We start from the raw sequence: 26,441 nt of genomic DNA, 5'->3' as shown, positions 1-26,441 counted from the left end.
GCAAACAAGAAGAGCGAGACAAAAAACAGGAAGATTTACTAAAGACAATTAAATCTGACCTGAAGAAGGAAAATGAAGACCTGATAAGGACCATGAAAGATGACCTAAAGAAAGAAAATGAAGACCTGATTCGAACCATGAAAGATGACTTACTTAATTTAAAAAATAATCTTAAAAAGGAGCAGGAGGAACGAGACAGAAAACAAGAGGAACGAGTTTTACAACTTAAAGAAGATCTGGAGAAGAATCAGAAACAATTAATGACTAACTTTGAAGCAACAGTAGAAGAAGAATTGGGGCAAGTACAAAAAAAGATCCAAGAACTAGAGATGAAAGTAAAACGGACTCCTCTTCATCCCGATCCTGGAATGCAAACAATGATGAAAGTAAAGCCACCAAAATTCGACGGCAAAGAAGCATGGAGTACCTATTTGAATCAATTTGAGGCCGCTGCTAGGGGAAATCGCTGGGATAACGAAGAAAAGGCAATCAATCTTAAGCTAAGCCTTAGAGGAGAAGCTACAGAAATATTAAGAATGGTGCCATCTGAGGATCAGCTCAATTTCGACGTACTGGTGCGTACCTTAGAGATGAGATACGGTGAAGCCCATCTACAACAAGTGTACCAGGCTCAATTGAAATCTAGAAGACAACAACCCGAGGAAGGACTCCAACAGTTTGAGGCCGATGTTGCTCGATTAGTAAATCTGGCTTACCCTTCAGCCCCAACAGAGTTCCGAGAACAAATTTCTATAAATTGTTTTATTGACGGAGTTCGAGATCCAGATACTAACCACGCTCTAAGGATGGCTCATCATAAAAGTATATCAGAAGCTTTGGCCCATGGACTAGAGTATGAGGCAGCTTTTCAAGCAACTAGAAGGCAGACACGAATAAGACAAATCAGAACTTCGGAAAGTGATCTCGAAGACCGCCTAAAGAAGCTTGAATCATTATTAGCGAGGAAACCTAAAAGACCATTGCAATGCTGGAATTGCAATGAGGAGGGGCACCTTAAACGTCAATGCCCCAAGCCTTTAAGAGATCCAAGGAACCAGGAAAACTTCAACTAGTCAGCTTTATGGGGCGCAAGCTGGCTGGGTGCTACCAAGCCCCACGTATAAGACTAAACCGGCTGCCACATCCTGGAGAGAGCTTGGTAGTACCGGGAAAAATATGCGGCCGTGAATGTGAGATGGTAGTGGATACAGGATCAAGTCATACTATCGTGAAGCCGAACATCGTAGCACACTGTAGGCTCTCAGCACCACCCAATTTAATTCTGGAGTCTGCAAATGGAAAAAGGGTCCCGATTCTTGGATTGCACGAAGCTACAGTCACCATTGGCTTAACAACATTCCAACAGCCAGTACTAGTGGCAGAAATCATGGATGATGTCATATTAGGATTAGATGTTATGAATGCTCAGCAGTTTAAAATGGATGTATATAACCGGATATTGACGACGAGAAATGAAGAGATTTTTATGCACCACCTATATGAAGATAAAGTAAATACCAGAGTCGTTAAGTTATTCAAGGATGTTACTATACCAGGAAATTCAGAGGTGGTGGTTTATGCTACAACTGGAGGAAAAGAGGGAGAAACTGTTTTGATTGAGCCCATGGAAAAATGCAAACTATATGGTCAAGGAATTTTTCCAGCCAAGACGTTAACTACGCAGAAGAAATCTACTATTTTGGTTCGAATGGTAAATTTAAAAGGATATGATCAACACCTGAAACAAGGAGAGAACATTGGCGTATGCTCTGAAGTAGTGGCAGTCATGAAAAATGCTGATAGAAGTCGTTATTTAAACAGACCTTTTCCTGTATGTTTACGAAACCTATTTGAAGAATCTTCTGCCAATTTAACCATGGACCAGTGTAGTAAATTGCGACGTCTTCTTGAAGAAAATCAAGATGTGTTTTCCTTGCACGATAAAGACCTGGGAAGAACTGATTTGGTGCAGCATCGAATTAACACTGGAGACAATACTCCGATTAAACAAGCACCTCGAAGAATTCCGATAGCTAAACAAGGAGAAGTTTCCTCAATGCTTCAAGAAATGAGGACACAAGGAGTGATAGAGCCTTCTCAGAGTCCTTGGACATCTCCAGTTGTGCTAGTGAAGAAAAAGGATGGATCCACTAGATTTTGTGTAGACTATCGGCGACTGAATGATATTACCAAGAAAGACAGTTATCCCCTACCAAGAATTGACGACACCCTGGACACGCTATCAGGTTCACAATGGTTCTCAACACTCGATCTAAAGAGTGGATACTGGCAGGTAAAGATGCACCCAGAAGATAAGGAAAAGACCGCATTCTCGACTGGAACAGGACTTTGGCAGTTTACAGTAATGCCCTTTGGACTCTGCAATGCTCCAGCTACCTTTGAGAGACTTATGGACACAGTTTTACGTGGAATGACTTGGGAATCATGTTTAGTTTATCTGGATGACGTTATCATACTGGGGAAAACATTTGAAGATCATTTGAAGAATATTCAAAAGGTATTTGTTAAACTGCGAGAGGCCAACCTGAAGCTAAGTCCTAAAAAATGTTGCTTATTTCAAAAAGAAGTTCGATACCTTGGCCATGTAATATCAGAAAAAGGTGTCAAGACTGATCCAGATAAAGTAGAGGCGATCGAAAAATGGCCACGACCCACTGACAAACACCAGTTAAGAAGCTTTCTGGGCCTTTGTACCTATTACAGAAGATTTGTAAGAAATTTCGCTAATCTTGCAAAGCCTCTACATAAGCTCACGGAGGACAAAGTGGTATTTAGTTGGTCAACAGACTGTGAAGAAGCATTTCAACAGTTAAAAAGAGCACTATGCACATCTCCAATTTTAACATATCCGATTCCTGGACAAACTTTTATTTTGGATACCGATGCGAGTAATGTTGGAATTGGGGCCGTTCTATCACAAAAATATGAAGATGGCGAGCAAGTAATAGCTTATTTCAGTAAAACATTATCAAAACCAGAAAGAAACTATTGTGTCACTAGACGAGAGCTACTGTCAGCAGTAAAAGCTATTGAACATTTCCATAAATATTTGTATGGTCAACGATTTATCCTTAGAACCGACCATGCTTCGTTGAAATGGCTGTTTCAGTTTAAAAACCCCGAAGGACAAATAGCAAGGTGGCTTCAACGATTACAAGAGTATGACTTTACAATAGAACATAGGAAAGGCGCATATCACCAAAATGCCGATGCTTTATCGAGAAGACCCTGTATTGAAACATGTCAACATTGTTTTAAAAAGGAATCAAAACAGCTTCCAGAGATATTTACTTGTAATCGTATTGGCCTTCACAGTTCTAAAGAGTGGGATGTAGCTAGTTTAATCCAAGATCAGTGTGATGACCCAGTATTTGGTCTTATTTACGAACTGAAATCTCGAGAAATTTCGAAACCAGAATGGAAAGACATTTCTGACAAATCTCCAGAACTTAAAGCTTATTGGTCTCAATGGAATTCATTGGTTATAAAAGATGGATTATTAAAAAGAGTCTGGGAGAGCGTAGATGGAAAAGAAAAGACATATCTGACAGTCCTTCCTCGAAAACGTATTCCGGAAGTCCTTGAAGCTGTTCATGGCGGTGTCGGCGGAGGACATTTTGGAGTTAGTAAGACCTTGGCAAAAGTGAGAGAACGGTTTTACTGGCTGAACAGTCATCAAGATGTTGAACGCTGGTGCCGACAGTGTGAGCAGTGTTCGTCAAGCAAGGGCCCAAAAACCCGGACAAGAGGAAAGATGATGCAGTATCTTGTTGGTGCACCTTTTGAACGAATTGCCATAGACGTAGCAGGACCCTTTCCTACTAGTAGCTCCGGAAACCGATATGCTCTTGTTGCTATGGATTACTTTAGTAAGTGGCCCGAGGTTTATCCGATTCCAAACCAAGAAGCAACGACAGTAGCTGAAGTGCTGTTCCAGAACTGGATTTGTCGATTTGGTGTACCCAGAGAGATACATTCAGACCAAGGAAGGAACTTTGAGTCACAAATATTCCAACAAGTATGCCAGTTGCTGGGAATCAATAAGACCCGTACAACCCCACTACACCCTCAGTCTGATGGAATGGTTGAAAGATTTAACCGCACATTTGAAACCTATTTAAGGATGGTAGTAAACTCTAAGCAAACCGACTGGGATACCTGTATACAACCATTCCTATTGGCATATCGTTCTTCTATCCACAAGTCAACTGGAAAAAGCCCGGCAAAAGTTGTCTACGGTGATGAACTTCGTTTACCTTTGGACATTATTACTGGAAGACCCCATAAGTCTGAAACCCTGGAGGAGTACGTCGACCATTTACAAGAGCGTTTACAAATTGTTCACGAACAAGCACGGGATAAACTTCATCTAGAAAGTAACAGAATGAAATCACGTTATGACATAAAGGCAAATTCTACCGGTTTTAATCCTGGGGATAAAGTCTGGTTATACAATCCACGGAGGACGAAGGGCAAGTCACCAAAGCTCCAGAAGGATTGGGAAGGTCCATTCAATGTGGTCACCAGAATCAACGACGTGGTGTACCGTATCCAGCGACATCCGACAGCGAAGATGAAAATTGTAAACATCGTCCGGCTAGCGCCCTATCATGACTCAGGTGGTCCCATGTTTGATCGGGACGATCAAACTTGAGAGGGGAGCAGTATTATGAAAATGTAAATACGTTAATTATTCTGCTAGTTTTTGTACAATTTTATTAGTATTGTATAGTTAAAGTTGATTCGTAGGGTTTCTTTAGGGTTCTACTTACGTTTGGTTTATTATTTTCATCTATAGTGTTTAGTTTTTAGGTAGTTCATCTTGTTTGAGAGCCCCATTTTGGCCCCAATTTAGGTTATTTAGGTTATATTATTGTAAATCCCTGTAGTTCTAATTTTCTAGAATTTGTATACTTGCTTGCTTTGACTGTCAGTATTCTCCTAAAATTATTGGTCTCTTTGGGCAAAAACAATGAAGATAATTCTAAATATTTCGAAACTGTTCCATCGGGTTTTAAAAAGGACGCGCTTCGTGACAAATCATTCAGTTTAATTGTTTAGTCAGTTTTTACCTTGGAAACAATTAAACGACAGTGAAAGCGAGTTAGGTTAGTGTTTTTGACGTTGACAATAAAAGTGTGTTCCCGAATTTCGTTACAATATATATATATATATATATATATTATATATATATATGATAATGAATATATATATATATATATATTCAAATTTTTTCAATACCCTAAATTACCGGAAGTTTTTTTATCATCAACAGATTAGAAACTTATTAATTCATCAGCTTCAATTAACAAAACTTGAAATAATAACAATTGAAAAAACTAAACAACTAAAATGCTTGTAAAAAAACTTCATTACTCTTAAGATTTTTTTTTCTAATATAGGGTTACTTTTTAATACAAATTAAAATTAACAAATAGATAGTTTCTCTTAATAAAGGCACTGAAAAACTTTTGAATACTGTGTATTATCACCGCTAGCGTTTATGCAAGCTTGGATGCTATCCTTCTTCCAGAGCAGCATGAACCAGCTCTTTTATAGTCCTAGGTGAGTTGCTACCACTTGCGTGCTACCACTGCCCCAGAAAGCATGTCTCAAGCATGTTCTATGGGATTTTTGTCTGGCGATAGTGCAAGCAAGTTCAAACGATTGATTCCGATTCCAGATACAGGTGTTATCATTCATAAAAACGAAAGCCTCACAAACAGCTCTTTACCACAGTCTGATGTAAAAGTCGAGAATCTCCCTAATGTCTGTCACCAGTCATTGTGCCTTGAATTTAAATTAATTCTATGCGACGATTAGACATGATACCAGTCTAGAATATAGCACTTCCTCCTGCAAAGGCTGGTACGGGGTGTGCATGAGCAAGCTGGGCAGCTCTCATTTGTCCCAGAATACCCGTGACCGATGCGTATCCCCCACTAAACAAATTATCCTTTTGTCAGAAAAAAAACACTCTGTTCCAAAATTTTGCAGGTAAAGCCATGTGTAATACCACCCACGGTAGCCGATAAACTTTGTGCTCAGGTTATAGTCGAGGTACCTTTAATGGTAGGTGACACCTCAAACCTGTTGCCAGTATTCTCCTCCGCTATGTAAAGACTTGATACTAGATATATACTTTAACTCCCAAAACCTCAAACATATCTCTTTGGAGTGCTGGTTATGCCGTAGTTGGGTTTCTTCAGATGATTAAGTGAATATAACGGTTTTGTTGTTGATTAGTTAGTCAGCACACAGAAGCCCAACTAGGATGATACAATAGCTTGTTAAGGCTGATCGGGCACAATATTCCCCAAAAGCATATCTCCAATCTCATAGACAATATGGGCAGACATCTCCAAGCTTGCATAAAGGCCAGAAATGGAAATACACCGTATTATAAACTTTTTCAGTATCTTTATTAAGAAAAACTCTCAATTAGTTAATTTTAATTTTCATTAAAAAATATCCCTCTATTTAAAAAAAATTCTCAAGAGTAATAAAGTTATTTTAGTAATTATCTTAAATAATACTAATCCACTAATAGTTTTCTAATCTATTTTTGCTGCTATAAAAAGCTGTCGGAATGTTGCGCGAAAGTGAATGCAAACACACTAGACTCACTAGCTTAACTTCTCGGAGGATTTTTTTGTATACTAGCAATGACCTAAACCAGAAGAATAAAGTATAAAGTAAAATATTATGTAATTTTGTGTTATCTTTAAAATAGAATTTTTTAAGCAGGTAGGATTTTATCGAAACAATAGGGTAATTTTATTATTTGAAATGATGCATGTGGATTCCCATTTATCTCCGTGCAGGGCCCTGCTTCTCTGATTTGCAAAACAAGTCTTAAAGATGACATTTAAATTAAGAAAAAAATGGTGTCTATTCTATAGCTGATACAGTGTCAGTAATTTTTGATCTAAACCCAATTTACTTCTTGTGGAGTCTGAAATGTGTGTATCCAAAAAGTGCCATCGATTATCTAAAAAACCCGTATAATTAATAGCTGTAAAGTTTAATACGGGATAGAATGAATTGTTATATCTTTAATGCATAAACATAAGACAGCTACAAAAGCATGTGTATTTTAAATAACCTAAGCAAAAGAAGAAAAAAATTAATTTAATTTGTATAGTAAGTCCATTGTTATAATAAGTCCCAGGAGAAAAACTAAATTACAGAAAAATTTAAAGAAAAAATTGAAAAATCGAATAATTTGTACAAATCGTAGTATACTGACTTTAGAAAAAAGGAGAGAAAAAATTACACAAGAAATTAGATAGCCCCTAAGGGCTGAATTTTGAACTGTGTAATTATATGTATATTGATTCCTAGGCAAATAATGATAATATTATAGAAGATTTAAATGAGTTAAAAGAAAAATTAAATTTGTGGTACAGACTTTAAATATTGTGTTTCAATATTTTATTTCCACCTCTCCAAAAAATACCGTTTAATTTTTGGATAAGTTGCCAACGGCAGAGGCGATTTATGTTAAGCATATAAGCATTTAAGCATAAGGGATGCCGAAGCAGGATCCGAGAATATGATCAGTATAAACCCGTCATTTAAGCAACTTACTGGCTTATGGGAAACGATACTTTTCTAAATCTGCAAGTTCAGTTAAAGTCTTGGAGGTAAGTATTACTTTAATTAGATTCTGAATTTCAAAAAGGTAAATGAACAATAAATATCCTCAGTAAATCTCTTCAAATAGTATTCGGGTATCTGCCTTCAACATGATATAATATGTTTATATGAATAGAAATGTTATAATATGAATAATATGTTTTTCTTGTATTTTTTCTAGTAATACCTAGCCGAAACTAAGTTTCTATGGCTGTTGGCTGGTCTAATTTACTTAATTGGCTAAATAACTCGACCCTCTTTAACAATATGTAACTTTTTTAAAGTATCTTTTAAGCTAGTGGAGTAAGGTATAGCGTATGTTACATGAAGTTGTGTTAAAATTTTGCGTAGAATAGGAAAAAGCATAAAAATTTATCATTCCATTTAAAAAAAGGTAACTTTTTTTTACTACTGTTGTAGTATCCTTTACATGAAAAAATATCTTCTTAATGTAGATCTGAAAGAGATAGATTATTTTTATTTGGACACTGGATAAACGAACTTTTTCATAAAATGTTGAAAATTGAAACTACGAGGATTTAGAATAAAATTACCTATACGAATTAAATTCATTCCCAAATTTGCATCAATTGATGCAACCAACCAATAGCCCCCAAACAGAATAGAATAATAAAATCTCGCTGTTAACTTAGTTGTAGGATAGCTAAAGCTATTAAATGAAATATAAGAAGAGCTATAAATAAACTTAAATAGTGAAGCTAAACTACAACAAAGAATAGCAAAACACTACAAAAACTATAAGAATAATTAAGACGGCGTAGTCGACGACGGTACTTGACATCAAGCTTAAAGACATTTTGACTGCTATTTTTTTTATCGAAATTAGCGGCTTAGTTTCGGAGTAAGGCGACCCGCGCACCTCTATCTACTAGGCGCCAGCGGGCGGCGGCTGGTAACTATCCATAAAGGGAATTCGATTTATTTTTATTTTATTGAATGCCTTTATTTTTTGTCCAAATTTATCAAACTAAATGTATTCAAAGCAATTTATTTTTAGAAGCTTAGCAGAGCGCCTTCGACATATGAGCCATTATCAGTGCTAACTGACAATGAGTTGGGTGTTATATGCGTAAAAAAACATTATAGTTAAAGGTAAACGAATGGAATGTACTCACTTGTCAGTTAAGCCCAGAAGTTTTCCATAGTGGGAACACATTTGATGAAAATCACAGTATGAAAATTATTTATATATTATTATATTAATATCTGGCTGTTATTCTTGAATACAGGATCAGCTTTGTGAATGTGTTTTAAAAGTTGGGATTTTCATAAAAAAAATCTGTTTTGTTATTTTCAAGACAAACAAGATATTTATTTGTCCTTGATCATTTTTTGTAAAAGCCCTTCAGGGACGGAAAGCAGTACAAGAGCAATAACAGTTTTACTTCGTAAAAATAATATACTTTTTACTGTTTTTTTTAAACACAATTGATCCATTTTAAAAATGAGCTATGTCGGAATGCTAACATTTCCAAACGTACCTATTTTAAACACTACGACTTCCTAATCCTGATGTTGGAATGATTAAGATTGGAATTTTCTCAGTGTATTATATTATGTCGCAAGTTCGAGGGTGACCATTTGGATCTTTGAAATCGTAAAAGATACAGGTTTACTTTAATTATGGCAAAGTTGCATAATTTGATGCTAATTTAAATGAAGTTCAATAATTTTAAAATATCGGAATATTTATGGAAAAAATCAAAAAAATTTCTGTTTTCTTTCCCTTTTTTCTAATATTCTTTTTTCATTAGTTAGTATTTTTTCTGATACTATTCCAAATCGTAAAGCAAAATGAATAAAAAATCTATGTTTTTCATGGACTTACTTTTTATGGAATACTTTTTCATATGATTAAAAAGTATTATTTATTTTCCGAATTTTAATTACCATAAAACTATGCAACTTTGCTATAATTTAATTTAAAATATTCGACTCGCGACAATAATTTTACTAAAAATTTTTTCTAAAAAAATGCTCGTATTTTAAAAACAATAATAAACTTTAGCATGTTTATTACGTTTTTCCATAGACTTATAAATATATGTAAATATAATATCTTATCAGTAAAAGAAAACAATGCCTTGTCTTACAACAAATGCTGTTTTTGAAAATGTATAACTGCCTACATTTTTAAAAAATACTGTAAACAATATGTAGAGATTTTTTTTATTTTAAAATAGTTAATTATTGTATTACCAAGTCCAGTCGGAAATACAATAATAGCCATTGTATATGGGAAGAAACAAATAATTAAATTTTTCAAATAAAAAAATCTTGCTTTACTTAAAATAACGTGGCAACTTTATTTTCGGTTCGCATTTAGTCCCAATCATGATTTATATTTAAATTTTTCAAGCTGCTCTGTTGCCCTCATTTTAGTAAAAAAAAATATTTATTGATTATAAATCCGCAGATAGATAAACAGACCGACAGACTAAATTTGTATTCATAAAAATTGGTATCAATACAAATGCCATCATATGACACTTACTAACTTGACTACCTGATACTTAAACAATAAAATTACAGTTGAATCAAAGTATCGTATCATGTAAAACATCAAACTTTTTGGTATGTTATCTTAATATTTTTCTTTTAAAATAAAAAATTAATTGTAGCATGTTAATGGTCAATCCTGATGATGTACGACTAAATATAGATTTATATACGACTATGCAAATTCGGAGTTGACCATGAAATTGAAGGGAACCTAGAAGTTTATTTTTTATAACACCGTTAAAAAGAAGCCATTTCGATAATCAATCACTGTCTTCTTTAGGGTGAAACAATTTAGGCTTATTATTAGGCCGAAACTATAAATAGCAACCCTAGTGGAATTTTATCTCTATTTGGGAAAAAATATATGTTTTTTTTCTGTAAACCATTTTTTCGTTTAAGAATAAAAAAGTAAGGTTCTTTTAGACTTCGATAGTGCTATTTTGTTCTGATGTTTTACTTTATACATATTAAATAAGAGGTCTACAGAGACTTAAATACAAAAGTTTTATTATATTACATGTACCTGTTCATAGTAAGGAACCATCAATGTTAAAACAGTTGATACTCCAAAGTAAGCTCCAAAAATAATTAACAAGCTGATGACGATGGCCAATGGAATATCTTTTTGAGGGTTTTTGGCTTCTTCTCCAGTAGTGGCGACAGCATCGAAACCAACAAATCCATAGAAGCATTTGGCTGCCCCTGCCATAACACCCGCTATTCCATATGGCATGAAACCTCCAGTACCAAAGTCTGGACCCACATTTTCAAGTTTCCAGTTATTTGTATCAGCTAATAAATAGTCGAAAGTCTTATTAGATGAGCTTGTGATAATTAATTAGTAATAATTTACCTTTAAGAGATCCTGCTACTAAGACGACGGCCACCGTAACCAAGTTGATAATAGTAAAAATATTATTTAATACTGAAGACTCTTTCACTCCAAATGCCAGTAATGCTAAAATTAAAAGTAATGTTGCAAATATAAAGTTATAAACATTTTGTTTAACCATTTTTTTACTTATATTGGTAATTAATTTAAATATACAAGTGCATAATTGTGGTTTGAATGTTATGCCTGTAGAGGGTACGAAGTTCAACAAGAGTATGTCGACATAGCGCCGTCGAACTACAGTTTGACCTTGGGACAACTCGAAACTGAAGGGTTTTTTGTGGATATTTAAGGTCAAGTACTACCAACAAGAAATTATTTAAAGTTTGTCGTAGGTGACTCGACATATGTAGGTATGGATGTGAGATAACGGAGTCCATTCAGCATGTCACCAGTGGATGCATGCACCAATGGAATATAAAGAACGGCATAATTTAGTTGCAAAGATACTGCATCAAGAGTTCGCAGAAAAACTAAACCTCCTATCAGCAGCCAAGGTACCATATTATAACTGTAAGCCGAAGCCAATTCTTGAAAATGAGCAACACAAATTATATTGGGATCGCACTGTACTTACAGACCAACGAATAAGTAATAATAGGCCTAACCTAATACTAATCGACAAAATTTCTAGGAAGACAACCCTTATTGATGTATAATTATGTTATTATAATTATATATATATTATAATTATGTATAATTATATTATTATTATTATATTATATATGATATAATATTGTAGCTATTCCTAATAATAACAACCTAAGAGCGAAATATAATGAAAAGATTATTAAGTACAGGGATCTAGAACACTAGGTACGAAGACAGTGGGAAAAGAGAGAAGTGCGGACAGTTCTAAATATTGTATCAACAACAGGAGTAATACCAAAGAGCCTGATAGAAAACATAAAACTACTAAAGCTTAAGGAAAGCATCTATAAGCTAACGCGGAAGTCGACACTATTATTCACATCTCGAATCGTCAAAAAGTTCATTAAAAACGCAGATAACATCAACTAGTTTAAGAAACATATGTACTTTTAGGTCAAGTGTATTTTGTGTAAATAAAGGTAACGAACAGAGTCCGATAACATGGAAAGCACTTTATCAAAGCTTCATCCTTCTGAGATCTGAGATATCTGGGATAAGTGAATGTTTTTCCCTCCCGGCACATCCCGGGGAGTGCTTTTGCCATTTAGCATGAAATCTTAATAATAATAATAATAATAAAAACAATAATAATAATTTTTATACATATTTTATAGGGTGACCAAATAACTTCATGCTACTCTTATATTATTTAACCTATTTTTGCCTAAACTGTTGCTCCGAAATTTTTCTTCATTTAAGTTGGTTTATTTCATTAGTTAAATCATGGAAATTGTGATTAAAAGCCATAGTTTAGTGGCATACTTCGTTTTTGAATTGCATTTTCGATAATCATATTTGTATTTTAGGCTAGGTTAGCATTATATTGATTTCAACTTTTCTCTGACGATCAACCATAGAAAAAAGAAAACTGGTTTTTTCCCACCGTACCATTTTTTTTCCTAAAATGATTATTGGCAAATTTTAAAGTAAGCCCTAAACTAACAATTTCCAGTAAAAAAATCCCATAAAAAATAATTTTTTTTGGTCGAAAATCAAAAGGGGTATTGTAATACCCACAAAAAATTTCGAAAAAATGATTTTTATTTTTTTCTAAATTAACTGTAACTCTGACAACTTTTTGTTTCAAATAAAAGTTCTTAGGAATTTTACGAGGTATCCGCATGTCAAAATAAATCGGTTCTAGCTATTATAGAATCGGAAAAACTTGGAAAAAACTGTAAAACATAAAGATCGAATTATCAAGAGCCCTATGGAAAAATATCAATTTTTTATTCTTCTATCCTGCACTACTTTAGAGCACCTTTAAAAAAGGTTATTACCAATTTGACTCTAAAATGAACAGAAACCCTATTTCTTTACAATTTTCGATTTTTGAACAAAATCCGGGGTCAAAATGACCATTTTTTCAAAATATGCTCCGAATTTAAAATTTCTTTTTTCTGGTTAAAGACCATTCAAAAACTAGTAAAAAAGCTTTATGACAAATTTTTGCACGATTCATACGAGAAAGTCACAATCTAAAGAGAAAGATCAGGTCCCATAAGAAGCAATGTATTAGGATAGGAAAAAGTGGTTTGTTTCTTGTTTTTTTTATTTTTATTTTAAAAGGCAATTATAATAAAATAAAAAAAAATTAAAGGAAAAAAAACGAATAAAAAAATTTATCAACTTATTGAATTGAAGCTATAAAAGCCGTGATATCAGTAATATAGTAAAATAATACAAAAAATACACCGTTTTTTGACACCGCATCAATGTCTTTTTTTTCTAAATTGATAAACTATTAATATAAATTTATTACCAATTTAGCAACCCCCACTAAAAGAACCCTAACTAAAATAAAACTATTATTACTATTATTTGTTTTCCAGGTATTTATACCTTGTCCTAACCTTGCTGCTTTTACTATTAGGTATTATAAATATTACCTTTCTTGTAAATGTTCTTAAACCTTAAAACACCCTGTAGATTAATATTACTATTATTATAAATAATATTTTCCTTATAAATGCTTTAAAACCCCTAGTATAATTTTATTTCTATACTATTATTATCCTCATAAATGTTCCGTAATATCAATAGCCTCTGTATATTTCAAATATATATTTATTAATATTTATATTCATTTTATTTATCCTAGTAATTTATCAAAAAAACCGTTCAAAATTGTCCCCATAATACTAATATTTCATTAATAAAATAACTCGTGACGTCACGAGACGAACACGACGCGTTTATAATTGTTGCCAGACATCTTCCATCCTTCTCTCAAACCGCTTTTCCTACTCTAACTCGTAGCGCAAACGGGCCGATTTGCCGCCACACTACCGAAAACCCCGTTATTACGTCATCTGGCCATGTGCGACTCGATAGTGACGTCGTCTGTATGCTTTAAAATTGGGTGCTGGACCGCCAACTTTATTGTACCATGAGCTGGCTCCCTGTGTCTCCAGGGTATGACTGGTTGATTGGAACGGCTTTTTTTTGGGGGTTTTTCTTAAATAACAGCGCGTTGCGGAAAAGGTTTTTATTGGATTATAGCCAGATAGTGTCTGGTGATTTCAGAAAAAAAAATGGTTGTCGTAGGTATCATAGGTATGCCGGTATAAAGCGTCAAAGTTAAAAAAAGGTGTAGAGCAAAAACTACTCTACGCCACAGTATAAAGAACAAGACAGTAGGTTCACTCTCTTGCGGCCGTTTGAAGTAGGGACTTCTAAACAGTGCCGACTTTTTTTACGCGGTCGTAAATCATTATTTAGTTTCGACGGCAATCCTTTACGATACGGGGGGTGTTTGAAACATTTTTAATAAGGAATATTTTCGTACATCGCGGCGGGCAGCGTGTAATATATGGAATTTTTTGAAATTAAAGGCACTTTGTATTATTGTTAAAATGAAATTGAAAGAATATTATTAAGTATCTCTTTTGAACAAATAACTGTAAGAAAAACACTTGGTAGATAGCTTTAAAATTAAGTTTATTAGAATGTACACAATTAAATCTTAGCTTTACGTTCCTTTCATGCTCTTTTCTTAACTGACCAAGAAACTACCTACCTAATATTACATACACTTAATTAATAATAACTTCGTTAATATACCCATTTTTTTAAATATTTAATAAAATTTACATAATAATGTGATAACAACACTCAGCATATGGAACTCGGTAACAGTGAAATATAAAAAGGCAGTTAAATAAAAAAAACTTAATTATTTGCTTTTTAAATAGGGGATGAAAAAACAAACCACTAAAATTCAAATAAAACGAAAATAGGTGTTTTACAACCTAGAATTCTTATAAATATGCAAAATGAATATAGTTTTACATTGGGGATTATAGTACACATTAATATTTTGAAACTTAAACCCTTAAAAACAACCCTTAATGACGAAAAAAATGCAGTTTTAAGTATGGTTAGACGGTATAAGTGGCTAAAATTTATATCATTCAAATGATTGCAATGCAACTAATAATAAATCGGATAGCTTTCAGTATTAAAAACCACCACTAATAACAGAATATTACCAAAAATTTTGCATTTTTTTAGATTAAAATCACGATTTAAAGAAAATATGTACTCTAAATCGCTGACACTTTTTGAATTTTTTTGTAGGATCTCAATTTTCCGAGATATTTAAGAAATGCTGAAGAAAAGCTTGTATTTTTTTCTGTAAACTAATCCCTTTTTATTTTAAAAAAAAATTATATCCCCTTTTACTCTTGCAGCCATCTACGCAACATATCGCCGGCATTTTTAAAGTACAAAATTTCCGCACAACGCTATTATAGTTCTAATATTGAAGACGCCCCTGTATAACGCAGTCGCCACCGGGCAGCAAAAAAGAGTAGCATCAGAAAGCGAGTGAGAAAGGCAACATTTTGGGCGGCGCTTAGAGTGATCCTTCTATTCTAGTTTATGTTCGGTGTCTACGCAGAAGGTTGTAGAGTACATCGAAGAATAGGATTTAAAAGATTCCTAAAACGCTGAAAGTGTGAAGTCTCTAGGTGCTGTCAATAAAGAGTTATTAAGAAAAGTAGAAAAAAACGGCTAAAAAAAAGGCTCAAAAAGGGGTTTATATTTGTTAACACAGCTCACCCTGTACAATACGTAGCGTCATGAATAATACCTCTGTTTAATCCTAAAGGATTAAGCTTTCAAACGGTGTTAACAAAAAAAATTTTAAAAATTTTTTTAGGAATAGAAAAAAATTTATTTCTCGAAAAATTCACTTTTTTTTTCGAAAAAAAAAAAAAAAGTTTGAGCTCGTTTATCTCGGAAGGAGTTTCTTTTGGAAAAAAATAGTTTTAATAAAAAAGAAAGCTACATTTACGTAGAAAAGGGCTGTTTTGTTCGCATTGTCGGGAACATTACCGTTTAGGCCCCACAACCGTTTAAGTCCGCGAGGTACCGCGCAAAAAGTTCAAAATTCATTCACAGAAAAATCCAACTTCAAAGGGTTTATCTTAAAAAGCGCCCTTTGGGAGTTGCTTTGCATAAAGGCCTTTGACGTCAATGAGTTTCAGAAAATTCGGCTCAGTCAGTTTTCCACAAGTTGCTGCACCGACTGTTTTCGCGAAAAAAGCGGTATTTTGCCACGCCCACGGCATGCCACGGCATGGTCAAAAAAAAATGTACATCATCACGTAGCCTTAACCTTCCCACATAAAACGGTGAATACCAGAAAAAAAAAATTCGCCATAGAAGCAAAGTTATTAACGTTTATGTGACGCGAGTCCTAAAATCTGTCAATTCTTCACGAGCACATATAAGAGCTTCGCTCTTAAAAATAGATTTTCATAAACTAAATTAAATATTCAGGTAATTATTTAAGAATCTTCCCTTAATAGAGAATGTAGTTGAAGCAGGGGACGCAAATATGTTTCCTGATTGGTGCATACCTTGGCAACTCTCCCTTTCTCATCTTGTCCTGGTAAAACCTTAATAACTCTTGCTAATTTCCATTTTATAAAGTATTATTTTGTTTAATTACCGCAAGGCTATTTTCTTTTAAAGGAATTTAAGGATATGAGAATTAAGATTTCTGCTGCACGGTGTAAAGGTATTCAATATGCCATCTAGATCAAAAATTCCTATGCAAGCTAAGTAATAATTGGTAATGATCAAGTCTATTTAATTTTAGATGTGTCAAATCCGGATTAGGTAAAAACGCTAGAGGGTCTAAAAAGTAACCTGGAGAATATAGCAATCATTTGCATCAGAGGACATAGCTTGTAAGGGACTATAAATGAGCAAGGATTCTATTTGTATTAAGATTTGATTTAGCACTTCATAAGTCAAAATTTGCATACCCCTGACTTTAGGCAAGTGGGTTTTTGCCAATTTAATGGCCAGGAAGGTCACCCTAGTGGGAACTGTAAGGTAGTAAGAAAGTGCATTTAATTTGTTCTTTAATGTTTTTTTTTATTATAGATATTAAATATATATGTAAAAGCACCAATATAAATAGTGCCATTATCATTGATAATTTATAATATTGCATTATATATTGCATGTAATGCATATACAGTGTGGTGACTTTAACTGGAATAAATTCAGTTAAAACTAATCAAATTTTATCTCGCAAAATTCCTGAAACCCATCGATTTTTGTTTATTTTTTTTCACATTTCAAGCTTTTTTTTCAAATGGAAAGCCACTTTTTTTAAACTCTCATTGAAAAGAGCCCTTTTTCCTGATTAAATTCCCCTATTTACTTTTGTGATTATCTAAAGGAGAAATACGAAAAAAAAAAAAAAAAACATTAAATTATTAAGTCTCGAAATATTTTGTGTTGGTAAATTTTTGGCGTGTTTGTTTATTTTATTGGTATCAAGACATTTCCTGACATTGCTGTAGTGTCACTGTTAAAGTGAATTTTAACCAGTTGTTAAATAAGTTAACCTATATTGAAAAAATGCCTTATTTATCCGAATTCCACAAGATTGAAATCTTAATGATGATTGGTTATGGGGACAGAAGTCGTACTCAGCTAGAGGTTGTCCACTTATTCAGGCAGAAATATCCAGATTTGCCACCTATTAACCAAGGTACGGTTAGTAAAATCAAAAGCAGATTTCGAGAAGTTGGGCACGTGAGGGATGTTTCAAGACAAAAGTCTTCTAAAATCGATGAAAACACCCAATTAAATGTATTGTTAGCGATGGAAGAAAATCCGGTAACTGCAGCCAGAAGATTAGCTCGCGAAAATTCTATTCATCCTAAATCTGTGCTAACAATTTTAAAAAGTGCAAACAAACGACCTTATAAAATGCAACCCGTTCAAGAGTTATTGGAAAACGATCCAGATGGCAGAGTTCAGTTCTGTGAATGAATGATGAACGCCATTGACGAAAATCGCATATCTTCGGAGTGGATCCTTTTTTCTGATGAGGCTACATTCACCCTAAATGGCCATGTTAATAAACAGAACTGTCGCTACTGGTCTGACGAGAACCCACACTGGGTAAGGGAAACTAATACACAATATCCCCAGAAAACTAATGTTTGGGCTGGCATAATTGGCAGGCAAGTTATAGGGCCCAAATTCTTTAATGATACTTTAACTGGGGAAAGATATCTAGAATTTCTTGAACATGAACTAGTTCCAGTCTTACGTGCCTTATATCCGAGTCAGTTCGATCCAGATTTGTATGATGAAAGAATCTGGATGCAACAAGATGGTGCTCCCCCAGACCCCCACATTATGCTCGTAATGTACGCCAGTATTTAGATGACAATTTTCCAAACAGATGGATTGGTAGAAGGGGTGCAATCGAGTGGCCGGCACGTTCTCCCGATCTCACCCCACTTGATTTTTTTCTGTGGGGACATTTGAAAAGTCAAATTTATATGAGCAAACCAGGAAACCTTGACGAACTCAAAGAACGTATTAGGCAAGAAATCCGACAAATATCTCCAGAAGTGTTAGAAATGTCAGAAACGAATTTTATTATCGTCTTGGGCTTTGCGAACAAGTAAATGGTGCTCATTTTGAGTATCTTACATATTAAACGCAACTTTTAATAATTTAATGGTTTTTATTTTTTTTCGTATTTCTCCTTTAGATAATCACAAAAGTAAATAGGGCAATTTAATCAAGAAAAAGGGCTCTTTTCAATGAGAGTTTAAAAAAAGTGGCTTTCCGTTTGAAAAAAAAAAGTTGGGGTTAATTTAGACCCCCCCTGTAGGTGAAAAAATACAAAAACTATCTTGAAATGTGAAAAAAAATAAACAAAAATCGACGGGTCTCAGGAATTTTGCGAGATAAATTTTGATTAGTTTTAACTGAATTTATTCCAGTTAAAGTCACCACACTGTATAGTAAATTGGAAGCAACAGGGTATAAGTCTTTATAATCAATAGCCAACTGTTTTAACGTGCATACATCTAAATAGGAAGAGTAGCTTATTACAAAAATTACAGTTTTAAGAACATATTGATTTAAGGGTTCCTTGATTAACAATCTCTATAGAATTCTGTGGTATTTTAGAGCTTTCAATTTTTAATTTTTGCCCATTTTTTATTTTTTTATTATTTTTTAAGTTTATTAAAATTCTCTCTAAGTACATACATGCTGTTAATATTAGTGGTTACAGCAATTGGATTTAATCTAAAATTTAATATAATACTACTGATTCGTAATATGCAAAAACTGAGTGAAAACTTGCGTAGACAAAGACTCTCGTGAAATCGTTATCGATGCATGTCCTTATAGGTAGTGACAATAGTAAACGAATCGATTAGTCTATCGGTCGGGTGGTCGAATAGTTGCCAGACAAAAATGGATACGTTTGGTTAGTGCGTATCATGGCGCCGCGGGGACAAATACTTCGTTCTATTCGACGCATTTTTTCTTTAGAAATAGACGCTTCGACTTCTCCTCTAGGTATGGCTATTAAGAAAAAAGCAAGAGGCAAAGATTCTTTGAAGGTTTTATCAGGTGATGATGATCCATTTGGTGAGGTGAAAGCGATAGACGTGTTAGTTCGTCACTCGCGTCTGACAATAATTGTGATGATGATATCGTGCCGAGTATTTTGTACAAACTAACATTATGTAAAGAGGTCAAGTCGCAAAATATCCTTTTGAAGTTTAAGGCCCAGTAAGAGGGTGTCATTTAAAGAAAACAAATTTGAATGTTTTTAAGCCCGATATTCAAAATTTTGTTGTCACTACATAAGGTTTTAAAATATTCATTGTAAAATGTCATTTTCATTGGCAAGTTTCATTGATTAAATATTATCAATGAAATAATTTCATTTAAATAGTGATGCATAAAATCGCCATATTGTTTTTGCAATTCCGGATTATTTATTAAACGTTTCACAAGTGAAAAAAAGCGGAAAATTTGGAATTTTAGAAATCCATTTTTTTTTTGAGTTAGTAGGGAAACCACATAACTTCCTGATTCGGCTCGATAAGGCCTTAAATGTTTCTTCGCATTAAAATTTATAAGAAGATACAAGTCTTTTAGTGGCAACTTCCTCCAACTTCTAAAATTTCGTTAGAGTTTCATTAAGGATTTCATATTTATTAGTGGTATAAGAATTATTTATCCTTTTTAAATATTTTTTCTAGAATTAATATCCCCCATAACTATGTAACCAAAAGTTAAGTTAATAAAAATGGACTTAAGAAAAAATAAATCTGCTAATATTTTTGGAGTTAAAGTAAATAAACTTTCTATAAGTATCTTAAGTTTGGGTGTAATAATCTGTATTTTTGCATAATATACATAAGCGGTGTTCAGAATTTTAGTTATAGGCAAAATAGGCATTACATCGAGGTTGGGAATTTTGATTTCGTTTTGAGACATTATTCCGATAAAAAATTCATGACGTCTTTATATGATGGCATATTAGTAGACGCGTGCGTATATTCAAAGCGGAAAATTAAAGTAGGGTCTAATTTTTTAAATAACATTTGTACTTTTTTTTATCTACTGGGTAACCCATATTATTAAGAGCGACAAGGTTTTCTATAAAATGGATCATTCCCGATATTCATTTCTTGGTGGTGTGATGGGTCTATGGGTACCATCAATAGCTCCCAACAACCTGGGAATCTTGGTTATATTGGAACCCATCACACGATATTCGCTACAACTGCATAGTTTGTAAAGACATATAGCTACTTTTTTCCATAGACACAGGTTCTCTTGATTTAAGAAAAGCTTTCTTAGGTTTTAACGTAGGTCTTAACAAATTGCAGAGCAAAATGAATGAATCTCGTTTCATTCGAACATTTTCGAGGAAGTCCATATCAGAATATTTATCAAAAATAAGTTGCGAATTTCCAACACACCTCGTTTTCATCCAAATCTTTTCATTTCTTAACATGCTTATAACATGAAGACTGCTTAATATATCAAATATTGCTAATCCAGGAGGCGTCATTAGCATCTTGATTTACTTTGTTTTTTCTTTTTAGAATATTATTTTACTTCAATTCACAAAAACTTATTACAGCTAAAGCCAATATACAGGGTGTCCCAGCGAAAATGAAACAGAGCTATTTTCGGTATGAAAAAAATTTTTTTTTCAAAAATCTCGGACACGTCATGTTTATTTTTGAGGGGGACAACTTTTCCTTACCAAGGCACCCTCATACCAGCAACCCCCTTCGAGGGGGTGGAATCACTCCTAAAATCCTAAATGGAAGGAGGGGTCGTATGATACTTTATTTTAAAGGTCTTTTAATTCTGAATATAACTGCCAAATTTGAAGTGGCTAAAATTATTTCTCTGGATAAAACAGCTTGTCAAAATTGCGGAAACAGCAAAAATAAAAAAGGTATTATGGACTCTTTTTTGGATAATATTTTTAAAAGAATAAGGAAATCCTATTTTCGAAGAGGTCACTTATTATTTAAGAGGCCACTTAATAACTGAAATCCTTTACGAGGGGTTGAAAGCACCCCTTAAATCTTAAACAGAAAGAGGGATCGTGTTATACCTTATGTTGAAAGCGTTTTCACTTTAAATTTAAATGGTGACTTCTGAGTGACTGATGGATTTCTTCTGGATATGAAAGCCAAATAAAATTCTGGAAAAAATGCTTTAAATAAACCTTTATGCCTGAAACCCTTTCTTACATTTTTTTTTATTGGATCATTAAAACATGATTAAAAATTTATTAGTATTGTTAATATTAAATAACAACTCTGACTCTAATAATCAACAGAAAATACGTTTTAGAAATAGTTCCTAAATTTAGGGAATCTGGCAGTGTCTTAAATAAAAAGCGTGAGGTTCAAAATGCTGTTGTTGTCAATGAAGCAATGCAAATAACTGTCCTAGGTCAACTTCATGCCGAGCCAGGAATAAGTGTCAGAAAATTGGCGACGAGTACAGGAGTAAGCAAAAGTAGTGTTCATAGGATACTTAAGCATAATAAATTCCATGCTTACAAAATTCATCTGGTGCAAGAACTGAATGAGGACGATTTTGACAGACGAGTGCAATTTTGTGAATCGCTTAGTGATATGATAACTGTTAATCCGCGTCTTATTTACAATATTTGCTTTTCAGATGAATGTACTTTTTTTCTTAATGGCAACGTAAATCGTCATAACTGCCGCTACTGGTCAAATGCAAATCCGGGCCAGTTTCGTGAAGTTCATACCCAGTTCCCTGAGAAGTTAAATGTTTGGGCGGGAATCTTGGGCGGCTCCATTGTTGGTCCGTTTTTTCTGCCCGGAAATTTTAATGGAGAAATGTACCGAGATCTCTTGGAAAATGCCGTATATCCAAGAATAGTAGAAATAATGGAAGGCGGAAATCATTCTGATGATGATCAAGTCGTTTTCCAACAAGACGGAGCGCCTCCACATTATGCTGCTGGTGTGAGGCAATATCTTGATGAGATATTTCCTGATCGTTGGATTGGAAGGAGGGGACCTTTTATGGAATGGCCAGCTAGGTCACCCGATTTAACCCCATTAGATTTTTTTTTATGGGGGCATTTAAAAACAAAAGTTTACGCTACCCAACCAGACACCCTAGAAGACTTACGCCAGAGAATTATAAATGAGTGTCAGATGATAACACCTGAAGTTCTACAAAACGTCAGGCATCGTTTTGAGCAAAACCTGTATTCCTGCATAGAAGTAGGCGGGGCACAATTTGAACATTTAATAAATTGACGTAATTTAAATAAACTTGTTTTATTTAAGACACAAAAGGAAAAGGGTAGGTATTTCTTATCTCTCCACTTTAACTGGCAGTAAAGATTGTATTTCTTGCTATTTTTATATCCACAAGATATCCATCAGTCACTCAGAAGTCACCATTTAAATTCAGAGTAAAAAGGCCTTCAAAATAAGGAATGACACGACCCCTTTTTCTATTTAAGATTTAAGGGGTGCTTTCAACCCCTCGTAAGGGGTTCTAGGTATTAGGGTGGCCTCTTATTCAATAAGTGACCCCTTTGAAATTAGGACTTCCTTATTCTTTTAAAAATATTATCCAAAACAGAGTTCAAAATACCTTTTTCATTTTCGCTGTTTCTACAATTTTGACAAGTTGTCATATCCGGATAAAAAATTTTAGCCACTTCAAATTTGGCAGTTATATTCAGAATTAAAAGACCTTTAAAATAAGGTATCACACGACCCCTCTTTCTATTTAAGATTTTAGGGGTGATCCCACCCCCTCGAAGAGGGTTACTGGTATGAGGGTGCCTTGGTAAGGAAAAGTTGTCCCCCTCGAAAATAAAATCGACGTGTTCGAGATTTTTGTAAAAAAAAAAATTTTTCATACCAAAAATACCTCTGTTTCGTTTTCGCTGGGACACTCTGTATAATAATCCTGCACTAATTTAATCCTCAAAATCAATCCTTGTAAACAGTGTTGTACTAAATGAAAATAGTCCATCATTTGATGCATGAACCTATAGATCAATGTTAACGTAGCTACTATAAAAAACATGAGCAGCATTAGCAGCAGAAAGGGGATGACATTATACCAAATTTTTTAGTAAGCCATCTAATAAAGAAATAAGAAGAAACTTTTCTATGTTTAAGATTTCAGTGTCATTGTGAACTAGAGTATCAAAAACATTGATTAAGAAGGAAGAAACAGCTTTTATATAGGCTAACCTTTTGTTTAGCTAAAGAAGGAGGTCTTTTTGAGCATTCTGTGAGCCTTTTATTTAGAAAATTATTTGTTAGGTTTATTATCACAAGTTTTATTTTCTGTTTTTTTATAATGTTTACATTCTATTTTTATTAGAGTTGATATTTTATTTCAATAAGAACAACGCTTTAATTTTCAATATGCAATGAACCGCATAAAAAAATTGTAATTACGAATCTATGAGGTTTTACACATATGAGTTCTGCATTAGAAAAATATTATACCAATATAGCGTAATATTTTTCAAAATTTTGCGGCAAGAGACACTGCCCCCACCGACGTCAGACGCCTTCTAAAATAAAATTAAAAATAATTGAGCTCGAACCTCAACACCAGCGTACTGCCGCGGCAGTGGTGTTGCTCTGGCGATCTCGCCTGTTAGGAACTTTATATGTGTAGTAATCCATTCGCCAATCTGTATACAAAAGTTTCTTGATTATTTTATTTTTATACCTTATCTGGAAATATCGCGCCGATGGCTGTACAATGGTCAGCTCATTAATAAAAAAACCCGCGCTTAAAATTTATGCGTAAAACATTTATTAGATTTAAATTATAATACTGTGGACTAAAATTAAATTAATATTTATGAGAAAGATGGAAAAATAGCGTATAGCGATAATTGATTATTGGATTACTTTTAAATATGCAAATATTTAAAAAAAATTGTTTAAGCAAAAACAATAAATATCCGGCATTGACGGACCAATTTAATTTGTGTACAAAAATAAACATTAAAAGAGAATTACTTACTTAGACATTTAGATATAGTAAAAACACTATATTTCTCCTGTGTACGCTCAAAATTAAAATATGCTACAGTAGTTTACTTATCGAGTATATACATATTAATATCTTAGAACAAATTCAAAGAAAATTTGTAAAATTCTTTACAGGTTTAATGCTTGCAGTTTACAAGTGTATATGAAAATATTTCGATCCAATTATGCTATTCGAATTAATTTATAATACTATTCACTCTCCAGAGTTGCACATTTTGTTGCACCTCAACTTATTAATAGGCGCCATACTTTGTTTATTTTTTATATTTTTAAGAACCAACCTACTTAAATAATATACCATGCCATATATCATATTTGAGATTCTAGAGCACTTATAATTTTTTTTATTAAAGTCTTGTTACCAGTATATTAAGTGGTATATTCTTCTTCTAGATGCTCTTTCTGTTGCTGTTCAGATATCAGACGGGTATAGAGAATGTTCGATTTGCTATTTGTTTTTATGGTTTATTTAGAGAATTTGTTTTTTTTTCTTTCTTATGATTGTATAAAGTAACTAAGACTTTTTATTGTATTCTTTTTTTTTCATATTATTATATTGTTGTAAACTATTAATGAATTGTTTTGCACTTTGGTGATAGATGTCTTAACCTATTGGTTCTGTAAAATAAAATAAATAAATAAACTATCCAGGCCTAGACGTAACAGATCAATGAGTACAACCCATCTATCTCAGTTTCTACTTATTTTTAGAAATAACCTAATTTCTGCAACACGACTAACTAGTATTTAAAGGGAGATCAAACTTAATATGTTACAAACAACTTACGCTGGTAGAGCACCAAAATCCGGCTGAAGGAAATGAAGAATAAGCTCACCCCAAAACTGAGTAAAAGAATATTATTCAAACAATGAAGTATTTTAGAAACAACTAAATGCCGAAATAAGAAACTTCACTAGCTAAATAGCTCACAAAAACTAGCCGCTTAATTCGTATTGCAAATTTACGAATATTGCCAGAACTTAACCAGAACCAGATTTACGAATATTGCATGATTGACATTCATTATCCTCACACTTATTTCAGCACTTGCAAGTGCATTGCATTGCAGCTTTGAACATAGCTATTTCACGTTTCTCCGCAAGTAGGACTCGAACACTGTAATTCCTCTAACGATGTAAAACAATTTTCCTATAGTCTATTTCAGGACTCCCTGCTTGAAGCTTAACTCGAAGCTCTTGGTTATATCCTCCATTATGTTCGTCCCGATAATATGATCGTCTTTAATGACAGCAAATCACAAAATATTCAAATGTGACCTTCCTATGGTAAACGTATCGTTTGTTTCACCATGGATATTTGCTTGATTTTCCGTTGCTGTTCGTAAGCGCGCGAATTTAAGAGCCAGTGTTAGTGCATCAACTAGCTTAGGTCGATATGCTAGTACTAGGGTCAGCCTCACTTCACCATCGTGGAGTCCATTTAAGAATGCTTGAGCTGCGAAACTACCTTGACCCTTTCTTTCCTCAATGTTCAATCCTAATATCCTAGTCGAACCAAACATGAAATATCAGCTTCAAATTCTTGCTGATTTCTAAAACTGATTTTTCAATTGCGTGTGGTAAAAACGTCCTAGGTGTGACTGGCACATAGCACATTACGCATCTCCACATACCTCACCAGGTAGTCGTAGACTTCGGAGTCTTTGCAGGATGGCAGCAGCATCTCCTCCCAAGGCCAATGTAATGGCAATCGCCGTCTCCCTGGACCAACCGTTTGCTTTTGCCGCTGCTTTAAATTGACTCTGATAAATATTCCCTGATTAAGCCAGTGATGAGGATTAGAGTATTCGAGCGGAGGTGTGGATTTTCCTTCA

General features: G+C 33.8%; 1 protein-coding gene across 2 annotated transcripts in view; it reads right to left on the bottom strand.

Annotated features, from left to right (window-relative positions):
- LOC126742584 (high affinity cationic amino acid transporter 1) overlaps window positions 1-26,441 on the bottom strand; it is a 101,714-nt gene that overhangs the window by 13,208 nt on the left and 62,065 nt on the right. For both annotated transcript variants that reach the window (XM_050449317.1, XM_050449316.1), the window contains exons 6-7: window positions 11,036-11,140; window positions 10,706-10,974 (exon numbers count right to left, since the gene is read on the bottom strand). In XM_050449317.1, the coding sequence (XP_050305274.1) occupies window positions 10,706-10,974; window positions 11,036-11,140 (374 nt within the window). The remainder of the gene's footprint in view (window positions 1-10,705; window positions 10,975-11,035; window positions 11,141-26,441) is intronic.

Source organism: Anthonomus grandis, chromosome 11, assembly GCF_022605725.1.
Source record: "Anthonomus grandis grandis chromosome 11, icAntGran1.3, whole genome shotgun sequence".
In the NCBI taxonomy this organism is placed as follows: domain Eukaryota; kingdom Metazoa; phylum Arthropoda; class Insecta; order Coleoptera; family Curculionidae; genus Anthonomus; species Anthonomus grandis.
The sequence above is the reverse complement of the archived record's forward strand: the minus strand, read 5'-3'. Positions and strand labels throughout refer to the sequence as shown.